Raw genomic sequence first — 12,258 nt, forward strand, 5'->3', positions numbered from 1 at the left:
TTTGTTATAGACTGATATCTCTGTACTCATTCATTTAGTCTGCCTAATCCCAGACTTGCGTTAGCAATTCAGCCACTGGTGTTATCATCGATATGGATTGCACGAGAGAGTGTGTTGCCGCTATATACGAATTAATCCATTGCCACGCGGGTTTGTCCATTTACTGTGATGGTTGGTTGAACGTAAAGTGTTCCTGGTCTATATTTGTGTATCACATTAATATTTGTGATGCAAATTGTGAGACCAAAAGTATCACAAGCTGAAGAGAAATGGTCCGTTCTGTGTTGCTTGTCAGACTCGGATTCACGTTCATGAAAGAGTCATCAGCAACTATGAGATAATTAACATCCACTTCCTGTGACTTATTCTTCGCCTATAGTCTTCTCAGTTTGAACATCTTGCCGTCAGTCCAGTCTCTGATATTACTCCCAGTGTCACAGTGGTATCATTACAATTTCTCAATACTTGCCGAGCCTCTGACAAATTTGTCGTGTAAGAAACCCAAATGTCGTTGGTCTGACCAGTGTCAGGAATATTTCGACCAAGTAAAGGCCACACTTACACTTCAGCCAATTTTTCAAAATGTCTTTTGATGCAGTAGAGGTTGTTGTTGTTGTTGTTGTTGTAGGGTTTAACGCCATTTTTCAGCACACGATAGTCTATACATGGAGGCCAGTATTAATGCTGGAGGAAGAACCTGGGAAAACCCCGGAAAGAACCACCGACCCACGAGAAGCTACTGGCAAGCTTTCTCACATACCCACATTGGATGAATCCGAGACTCGAACCCACACAGACAGAGGTGAGATGGCAGTGATCCGTAACGGAGAGCGCTTTAGACCACTCGGCCACTCGGGGACCCACTAAAGGTTGATAGAGTATTGATTCAAGAAGGTGAAATTGATGTGGATTATCCATTGTGTTAGTTTTCTAAACAAAACCTAAACAAGTACTAGAGAAATTATTCCCCAGTCGAAAATGAATATTTGGCTTGGTAATTGTCTTGCAACATTTGAAGTGTTACTGTACCAGTAGGATGATAATAGTGCTGTAGTATCATAATGGGGCTCTTGCTCCATTATATCGGTCTGTAACCCGACACAAGTTACAGTATCTTTCTTCCATGACTTCACAAGAAAATTAAATACTATGTGCAACCAGTCGATGTTTAATCCACAAAAGTAGTCAAACGCATCCATGTCCTTGAATCTGTATCCGGTATCATGTATCAGTGACGAACTGTCAGCATTGCATCGTTCACTACTTAAGCTATATGTTTGGTTACATTATCAAGAACTGATGCAGATTTAATCAGAACGGGCGATCTTACGTGCATTTAAATTCAGAGAGAGATAAGCTATTTTGATTTAATCTGCACCGGGTTAGAACAGAGCTGGAAATATCCGGTCAGCCTATAATTACCATCTGTACTTATCATTACACAAATCGTAAGCAGTAATGGCATGCTTTACGATGTTAGTTAAATGCTTTCCAAACGATTTGTTAACGTAGAATAAGTGGTTTTCATTTACACTCTCAGCACAGCCCATAGTCGTGAAAATTAACGCGTCTTACTCTCAAACAGAAGATCGCTGGTTCGAATCCACGATTCGGACCAATTTGTTCTGATTAAGTAAGGAAACTACCAGCCTAGTTGGAAATAACACAGAAAATGAAAGCCATTTCACGATTGTAAGGTCGGCCCAAGTACGTGTCGCAAATAGTCTTTGAATGGCGTCTGAAATTGATATTAATCGACAGTAAAACCTCTCAAGGGTCATGGTTATGCTTATGAAATAGCACAACAGCATAGAAGAAAAAATGACCACGTCTTATGCGAAAGCCAACATACTTAAATTATTGAGACCCATACTTACACTTAATCCACCATGGGTCACTAATCCACCATCGGTTGTTTATACAAATACAAAGAGGCGAATGAAAAGGTGACATACTTAATATATTAGACGAGTTTGTACACAATCTTTGTCGTATTGAGGATGAAAAATAAATGTCGCCATATTAAGGATAAACAAAAACGGCATGCATCTGATATTGCTACTGAAGCTATGTTCTGCAATCGCAAGCACCTGAACTCAAATTTTATAGGCGTGCGGTCAGTTAGAAAATTATCCTATCCACATAGAAGCCAGGGAAAGAAGCTCAATAACTGTTAACAAATATGAATGATGGAATCACATCAGTGTTATAACACTTTCACCAATCGGAGGTTAATGCACGTCTGATTATGCTACAAGAACAGATTTTGAACTACTACACCATGGATTCACAGCGATGTTCGTACAATTATAAACCATAATGACACCAGTGTCAGCAGTGATGAAACTGACAAAAGGGATTGAAATGATTATTGAGACCTTGAAGAAATACATCAATGTTGGACCGGGATGAATTATCGAAAGACGTGACGAAGCCAAGGTACACATTTTTCCATATCAACCGTTGTGTGGATCAAGTTACATGCCAACACCAGAATGGGTCCTGTCAAGGTCAGTAATAAACGTAAAGAATTTTGACAACCGCTGCTTTGAATTGGTGATTTTGCCGGCGTTATATCCAGCTAGTGATCACAATGACCTGGCTTGAACATACCGACAGCGTCAGGGTGAACTCAGTTATTGTAATATCGAATTCTCTTAACAAATTTGGAAGACTTAACCGTAGTATCGCTGTTAATGTGTTTACTTACGATAAAGACTTTTTGCCCCTTGCACTACTTGTACATGGACAACATAGACAAATCCAGTTGACCTGCTGCTGCTTTGTGAACTGAACAAATCAGAGTCGGTATGACACTAAGTGTGGATTTAGACTCATGCTTGGTTGCTTAAATAACACAGCAAGCATATCCATGCTGGCTTTGCATGCATACATTATTATCAAATATCCAGCTCACCGACAATGACTTTTATTGTGATGGTATCAGAGAAAAACCTCAGCGGACAATAATTCCATAACCAGGTACTAACATTCTCAAATTTACTGCGATTCAAAGAAAGATTAAAGTTTCTTATATCATCTACGCGGACTATGGATGTTTCATCGTTCCAGAAGAAACTCTGCATCATAGACCCGGATAACTCATCCAGCTCCGCGTCCACCGAGCATAACACAAGTCGCTGACTAACAACCATGAAGATCTTATTACATGGCGGTTAAGCCTGACGGGCAAATTGAGCCGCCAATGGTAATATCGTGGCAAAGACTCGATTCTGGTGCTTCGTAAATCTCTCGAGGTTACAGCAAAATGAATTTGACAACAGCTCTGTTCACCAGCAATCATGATTATGACCAGCTATAATATTCGTAAGTTTTCTGCAGCCACTCATTCCTGGATTTGTGAAGAAGCTTTTACTTCCACTGATGCAAAATCAGTGATTACTGGCACACATGACTGGCGCGTACTAAAGACGTGCACATACGCATGCAATCTCCAGGCGATAATTTACTCCCCCCACCCCCCACCCCAAAAAAACATTTATGTCGTTTTTCTTAACTTTACTGGGTAGGTATTATAGAAATTGAATAATGCAAGATTAATTATTATAATGTTATATATATATATATATATATATATATATATATATATATATATATATATATATATATATATATATATACATACATACATACATACATACATACATACATACATATGAAGAAATTCTATTCTCGTGCAGGTTAGAGAGTTTTTAACTCTTGCTATACGGAAAGTAGAACCCGTGATCCGCGGTTACAGCAGTCATCGTCTTGCATGCACACACCAAACTATTCCCTCTGTACGTACAACCAAACACGATGCAACAAAGTCTCCGGTGTACCTATTCGTGTGTAGCCGCCTCCCGTATATCGACTTAGAACTTAATGCTGATTTATGTACACAGTCTCGTCAGATTCCGGGGTCAGAAATCAATGTATATAGAGATTAAAACATAAATGCAAATATACGCTAAAGGGTATAGAAAGTTCTTTCCCTTGACCCTATTGGAAAATGCTTGATAACATTAACATAAATTTCAAATTCGATGTACGAAATAAGAAAAAATTGATAAACGATTTTAGAACGGGTAAAATACATATCTATTTGATCCTGCCATCAGCTCAACAAATGTGTGTAACGAAAATCAAAGATCACGCAGAAAATCTAAATATTCGGACCTAATTCCACTCTGAAAACTAAGGACAGGCACCGTGTGTGACGAAAACTTAGCGCCATTTTCAAATATATAATACAAATTATATTTAACTAATGAAAGAGGGTGATACATAAATATGTCAAGAGCACCGTATAGCGTGATAATGGACAAGAGTCAAAATAATAATAATAATAATAATAATAATAATGGTGATAATAATAATAATAATAATAATAATAATAATATTAATACACGTAACGGAGTTAGACGTGAAAATAGTATCGCAACAATTGCGTACGTTTGAGAAACTGGTTCCTGGTTGTAGTTTTGATAAGACTGTATAAGGAAGGTTAGGCGGCTTTATTTAGGCCAAAATGTTAAGGAGTTTTCATTTGTATTATCCAATATATGCGTTCTATATCGGTCCATCCCAGATTAGAATCGGTCAGTATATTTTGAGTGTTTGGCAAAGTTCGTGTTGATTTTGTTTCAAATATAGCTCTTCTGGTTATTGGTTCATTTACTAGAATCACAGATGTTTATTTGCTGTTTTTGGCTCTCAGGGAATCAGTTCAGGGATCTTTAGGATTCGCTCCGTTTGAACTACTTTTGGACATACTATCCGATGACCATGTAGACTTGTATGGAAACCGGATAATATTCTCCGCATGTGTACTGAGTTTAGAAAGGAAAACATTGTGACCAAAACAGATTCATTTCCAATGCCAAGAATCGGTGACTGACGGAAAGGGCAAAAAATATTTTGACATTCGTGACTCCAGATGGACCTTATCGATATAAATTGATGCCGTTTGGGATGAAAGTTTTTACTTTGTACTTGTGATCGTTAATGAGCATGATTACATCTGGTCGAGATAATTGCGATGCTTACATCGATGATGCCTTCATCTACAACGACTCATGGAAAGATCACCTACAAACAATTCGGAAATTTTTTGACAGGCTTACTGATGCAAATTTGACAATTAATTTATCCAAAAGTGAGTTTGTCGTGCTTGTATTACATTCCTATGATATATTGTGGGACATGGACAAGTTAAACCTATCTCTGAATTACCTGTGCCTCAGTAAAAAAGCAACTGATGCGATTGTTGGGTACGGCTGGATACTATCGGGAATGTTATTTCAATTTTTGCATACTTGCTGAATCCCTGACAAATCTGTTGAGCATGAAACCCAAGTTTCATTGCTCTGAAAAATGTCAGGATTCTCTTGTTAAGTTAAAGGTGCTTAAGAGTGTACCAGTTCTTTCAGATCCAAATTTCAATCATTTAAAATGTCTTTTGATGCATGTGATGTTGTGTTTGGCACATTATTGATTCAGGAAGAAAATAATGGTGTAGATCATCCAGTGAGCTATTTCGCTAATCAGTTAAATAAGCAGCAGAGAAATTATTCCACAATCGAGAAGGGAATATTAAGTTTCGATATTGGCATAGCGACACTTTGAAGTGTTTATTATTATTGTATTTAGTGATCACAACTCCGCAATATGAAAAACGGAAATCAGATATTATTACGGTAGAGTTTGATATATTTGAAATACAATATTGACATTAGGCACGTTAAGGGAAAAGACAGCTTAATAGCAGATGCACTTCTGAGTGTAAAGTAATATTGTATTTTTCATGTGTTTTTTGTGTCAATCATAGGATTTGATCTTATATGATTCATTTTTATCACATGTATATTTAACTAATAGTAAAAAGAAAGCTTTATTTCCTAAATCTTTCTGTCCTTTATGAGGGCATTTGTTTTGTATATTTTATTTGCATATTTAGTTAGGGTTTTTTTGTAGTGTTGTTTATATTTCGTTGTATACTATTGTAATGCAACATTGTCGGACTTAACCTTTTCCAAAATCAAGTTTATTTTCTACTTGACCTGAATCATTGATATTGTTTATTCTGTAAACAATAATGCATCGCTAAACTATTTTATATATGTATGGGTTTAATAGTATTATCGTTATTCATAGAAACATGTTTGTTTGGGTCTGGGTCTAGGTTATTGGAATTTCCCTGGCGTATTTAAAATAGTCCAGGCTATATTATAATGTAATTTTGGTAATATACTTTACAATATAACTAAGATTTCATTTTGTAAACATTAAGAACTTTCTAGAAGGTTAGGTATAGTTTTATGGAAAATGCTAATTGTGACCTGAGGTCAAGTCGTGAACTATATAATCTTGGTGCTGGAAAATTATTAATTGGTGCTTTCAGATCTAGTTGAATAAATTTGTATTATTGTTGTTTCCAGTAGTTCAACTGGGCAAGAATTTATTTCATCAAATTATTAAATTCAGGTTAAGTTTTGTCTAGAATTAAAGAGCGTGCATTAAAATTATATTTTTGGACAGAGACTGTCAGTGGGATTTATAGTGCATTCAAAACTGAAATTATATTAATGTGATTCAACGAAGGACTATTAGTACATCAACACGTTTCACGCGGCCAAAGGCACACCAACACCTTCAGCGCTGGACTTAATTTTGGATTTCCACTATAGTTTATTCAGAAATTTTATTATTTGGACTTGTGTCTATATTTCTTGATTATGTTCTTATTTTCATTTTCATTTTGTAATTTAGGGAAACAAATTATCTGTTGAATTTTACAAAGGGAGTTGCGTTTCACTTCTTTACTTATTCTAAAAGTGTAGACACGTAACACCTTAATCACTGGGATTTATTTGAGTAATTCTATGATTTGAGATTAATTCACAAAACAGTAAGTTATTTTTACATTTCCACTTTGTGTTCTAGAGAACAAAATTATTTTGTGACTTTTTCAAACCTTGTTGGTTTTTGCAAGTTTCTATTACTTTTTTTTAAGATCTAGATTTGGTGTTTGAAGCGAGAGACAGACAGACAGACAGAGACGGAGAGAGACAGAGAGAGACAGACAGAGAGAGAGAGAGAAACCAAATGCGAAAGCAACGTGAAACAGAAGAGAGAAAAGTAAAGAGAGAAAGAGAAAAGGAAGAATGGGAATTTAAATTTAAATTAAAGAATTAGAACTGGCCAGTGGAAAAAACTCCGCCACTTTACACACAAATTCAGGTTTAGATGTCATTATCCTGACATCAGGCTGAGCGCATAAGTCTTTGGTATGATTCGGCCCAAGTTCGAACATGCGACCTCCCACATCCGAGGCGGACGCTCTAACCACTAGGCCACCAGAGTGGTTATATTGGTAACTAAAAGTGTGTGTGTGTATATATAGCCTCTACTTAATGTAAACTAGCTCCTAAGATTTTGAGATGTAAGTGTTCTCATGCTGTTTTAAGTTATGGAAAAGAACACACGAAAATTACTGCGCAGGTTCTCAGGTTGATGGTACTCTCTGTAATTGGTCCTCACAATGACTTCTGCATAATGATAGTAAAGTAAGAATAGTCTTTATATTGTTTAAAGAGCTCCAAACAAAAAGTAATATACTTTGAACCTGAACTACATTTAAACTTGTATTCAGTGTTCACGTCTGTACTCTCATTCCTTCTTTTGGTTCTGGGGATGTAGTCATATGTCAGTGTTATCACAGGTATGTGTGTATGTATGTATGTATGTATGTATGTGTGTGTGTGTATGCATGTATGTATGTATGTATGAATATATGTGCGTGTCTGTCTGTCTGTATGGAGCTATTTATCTCATTGATGACTTACTCTGTATGTTCTTCTCTAAATGAGAATCTATTTATATTTTTATGTGAGTAGTGTCGTCGGATTTTTTAAAACAAAATATAAGGAACCCTTATGTGGATCGATACTTTCAAAAGCGTCTGTGTCATTGTTTGATATCTTTCCTATTTTAGATGTAAATTTATGACCTGGATTTTTTAAGAAGTGTGTATACTCATGAGGTGTGTCATTGGAAATGAACCAGACTATAAAAGGTTGTTGCATCCCTCTTTTCTCATTAGATATTATTTCACAGCTTTATTTAACAAGAATATCTCTCCGAGTTGTTTCCTTTCACACAAACGTGATTCACCTAGGATGGTACGTATTGTTTTACATTATCGATTTGTTCCTCTCTCATTGTTTCTTCCAATCACGTGAATATAAAGCTGGGCCATGTTAACAATGGTCCCATCGAGTATAAATTTTATTCGTGTGTTACACGAGGTGTTTGAATTGCTTCTATATTCAAATTAGTCTGCATACACATCACGGAAAATATTTTAAGATAAAGGTCTCTGCTACTGGTTATTATTAATTATTATTTTTAAGTTTCGCTAGACCGAATATAGTATTCTTATCATACATTTTGTCACCACTCAAGCGCTGTTTGATCATTTATACATGTTATTCTGTTTTGCCAGCTTCCAGCTTTGTTTTATGAGACAATCTTCCTTTTCATTATAATCAGAAGATCTCTATATATCCACGTTTCTATCCCTCCTTTATCTACAGTACCTACAAAATACATCCTTTTCCTCAGGTAGATTGACATATCGTCCACTAGTATTTACTGAATAAAATTTTTGCATTTCAGAGAATTCTTCTCCCGAATGAACTATCATCTGGATTTTAAAGGAATCTAGTCAGTGAGTATAGATATTCAGCTTCAATTAGCAGTGAATATTTTCATCACCTACCGGACTTTAATAAAGGTTCAGCAATAATATACCAGAAGAGCTGCGTACAGTGAAGCAGGATATGAAAGTACATTGTTTGAAAAAATGTTTCTTTTCATTCTTCTCCTTTGTGTTCTGAATAGCTCACGGTTCCTTCACGGTGAAAATGTTATAGATAAAAAGGAAGATTTTTATGGCGATGAATATATGAAAACTGTTACGCCATCAAATTATTCCGGTTGTATAATGCAAGTTGAATCTTTCACGGGTATCTATTTGGAGCATTGGGTAGGAGTTCTTCGGCCACATTTCGCGCACTACACGTTGGTGTTCAGCAATACCACAGATATCCGTGGACTTCCAACGGTCATTAGGCCATTAAAATGGGTTTGGACCTATCACCCGCCGAATAGTGTTATCCCATACCTCAACTGGCCAGTTGATTTTTCGATACTGTCATTTGGTCTCCTATGCGCAAAGTGTCTTGACAGGGAAGTTTTCATTCATATTAATGTTACGCCATCAAATTGTACGATTGCTTTAGGACAACTAAACGCATCATATGCTATAGCTACTGCGCTAAATAGCATGACCCAACAATATCTCGCTCCAACCCGTAAAAGCTATAATTACAGTTCCTGGTGTTATATGGTGGAAATACCAGGAGTCAGAGATACTTTAGCATACACATTTGCACTTTACTTCAATTATCCAATTGATTTCGTGAGATACAAATGTTGTCATTCTAAGTTTAGTTACCGTACGGAATCAGTCAAAGTTTATTGTCCCGAGGAAACGAAAGCAAAATGGCGTACAAGCACGCTCGGACCTTATGCAATTGGACTGGTTTTCCTCTGCTATTGCCCCTTGATACTCTGTTGCTGGGGCGATACAATGGCGGCAATTGGACAGAAGATTCATCACGAGAATTCTTATGAGGACTTAGACGATTCGGATAAAGAACAATGGGTATACCTTGATGGACATGCTCCAATTTCATTGACAAACTTGACGTGTGGGTTGTGTGGCTTGGGCTGGAAGTATCCAGTGGCAGTTTCACGCTTAAGAAGAGCACTTTTTGTCTTACTTAGTCCCATTCTAATTTTTCTGCAATGTTTGATCTACGGCACTTATCAAGGCGACCTAACGACTGACCTGATTGATCATGGAGTTCCTATGGGCTTTTTGAGTATGTTGGGCGGGATGGAGAAAAGTAAAACTCTCTTTGTTCCTATGCTTGGAGGACCTTTCTGTTTATTATTCATGTACTATATTACTGGCTTCATCTTTCTTCTCATTCCGCGAAGTCTCGGGGATCTTGTTGAGAAAGGATCTCTTGATTCCAAATTTGCCGGATTGTCTCCCCTTGTGATATGTACCAAACGTATAGAGGAAATATCCATGGTTCCAGTAAATATGTACCATGGTTACAAAAGGCTTGCAAGGTTAATTCTGGCTCGTTTTTATCTTATTATGATGCCTAGGTTCTGGTATGATGCAGTCTTGATAGTCTGTTTCAGAATCAAACGTCACCTTGATTTCTTATTTAAGCACTTGCCAAAGCCAATATTTATCACATTATCTTGCGTTATCGTTCCATTACATTTAATTTTGGGGTCACTAGAAATTGTCTTTTGTTTGATATATTACGGCATGCCAGTAATCTGGTTTTGTATCGTGGTGATCAGCGGTTTCGTCTCTAGAGCGACGTCATATATTGAAACTCGGAGTCCACTGAATTTGCTGCCGTCTGGCCGACTTCTCTTGCGACTTGCAATGTACACTATAATTGGGCCACTTTTGCTATATTTAGTGCATGGATTCTTTGCAATATACCTCGCAAGTTTCTCAATTGTCGGTGAAACAATTATTTTTCTGTTTTATGCACTGGTTTTGTTTCCATCCTCCTCATTTGGTTACATGTTTTTCGGTGGAGCTCTCTTGTATTATGCTTGGAAGCTTCTGAAAGGCATTGGGGATGTCTATTACGAGTTGCTCTCTGACCTAGTTGAAATATGCACCAATTTAGACCTGGAGCACAATATTTCTAAGCTACAGAACTCCACAGTAATGATTGAGGTGCCTCCAGGTAGCACTGTAACTGCTCTGCGAGTGAATGATATAACTATAAATTTGACAGAGCAGCAGAAAAACATCATTCATAATCAACCATATGCAAGAGCCAGGACGTACGTTCGCTATGACAATCACATTCCAGGAATTTCTCGACACCTCTTCAGCTTTGCCGTCCGTAAAAGCAAGCCGGTTCACATAACCGTATTTCATGCAATCTTTAGAATTGGACTGATAGTTCTGCTCGTGTTCGGCACCATGAAACTCTCCATGAACTCGCAAGGAATGTCTTCAGAGATCAGTGAGGTCATGCACGTGCTTTTCATTGTAGTGATTGGGGCTCTGCCACGTGTACTGGAGATAACGCTATCCCACACTGATAAGGCCGTTCACAAGGAAATTCATCTAATGATGTTGGAGAAGTTGATACACGAGTTTCATGAAAGTAAAATGGAGTTATGCGATCCTCTCAGGACTGAATGAATTCTTGTGTTAGTTTGGAAATCATTGTATACGTAAGATATTCTGAGGCAAATTCAGAAACTCATAATCAAGGAATATCTGACTGAACAAAGGCCATTAGCAAAATTTTATGAATGTTGACGCACCTTTCACAAAGATATTTGCACATACTAAATTCAACTACATCTTAACTTTGTATGTAGTAGTAATATATAGAAGATGTTAAAGTGGTGGACGACCTGTTTGTAACCATTCTGGTACACGATACAGACGTGATGAAGAAGTGATCTAAATCATTGATATTACGTTATATTGAAAATGCAAAGAAAAGTTTGTACACTTATATTGAAAATGCAAAGAAAAGTTTGTACACTTCTATGTCGACCCTCGATCGGGTGTGCATGTCAATACAGGACAAAATAAATCGAGTCAAACGTGTGCATAATTTAAACCTTTGTATTAACAGATTACATTTTCCAATACAATAAAGTGATTTTATTTTGAAGATGAAATAATTTGTGTGTTAACCTCGTTAATGTTTTCATTTTCGCATCTTTGAACTGCAAACTTTAGAATTGTTACTGATATTTTCTTATGCAGATTGAAATAATTTCATGAAATGTATATCAAACGTAGGTGTTAAATGTATTTTATTTGTATTTTCTGCACTGATGCCTTGAATTCGTATTTGCAAAAGTCACTAATTTGACATAAATAGGAAATGGAAAAAGTACTAAGCATCAGGAATTATCTACAGACATACAATGTGTGTGTGTGTGTATTTGACGTTTAACGTGTAACGGCAAACTGTATCACAATTAGAAAGAATATACGATTGACGTTTTGAATATACTAAATATGACCAAAAGATGGACACATAGACCTATTAATCCCCTAGGTACATGTACGTTACTCACGTGTGATGTCATGCTCAATCAACAGACGTTAATGTCTTGCTAAAT

The 12,258-nt window shown here is 36.7% G+C and overlaps 1 protein-coding gene across 1 annotated transcript; it reads left to right on the plus strand.

The window, feature by feature from the left end:
- Nucleotides 1-8,089: 8,089 nt before the first annotated feature.
- Nucleotides 8,090-11,811, plus strand: LOC149798669 (uncharacterized). The gene is made up of 2 exons (XM_089957513.1): nucleotides 8,090-8,183; nucleotides 8,680-11,811. Exon 2 carries the CDS (start codon nucleotides 8,867-8,869, stop codon nucleotides 11,315-11,317), a length of 2,451 nt encoding a protein of 816 aa, XP_089813639.1. The 5' UTR covers nucleotides 8,090-8,183; nucleotides 8,680-8,866; the 3' UTR covers nucleotides 11,318-11,811.
- Nucleotides 11,812-12,258: the final 447 nt, after the last annotated feature.

Source organism: Sinohyriopsis cumingii, chromosome 5 (assembly GCF_028554795.1).
Source record: "Sinohyriopsis cumingii isolate HCF-2022 chromosome 5, ASM2855479v2, whole genome shotgun sequence".
Lineage (NCBI taxonomy): Eukaryota > Metazoa > Mollusca > Bivalvia > Unionida > Unionidae > Sinohyriopsis > Sinohyriopsis cumingii.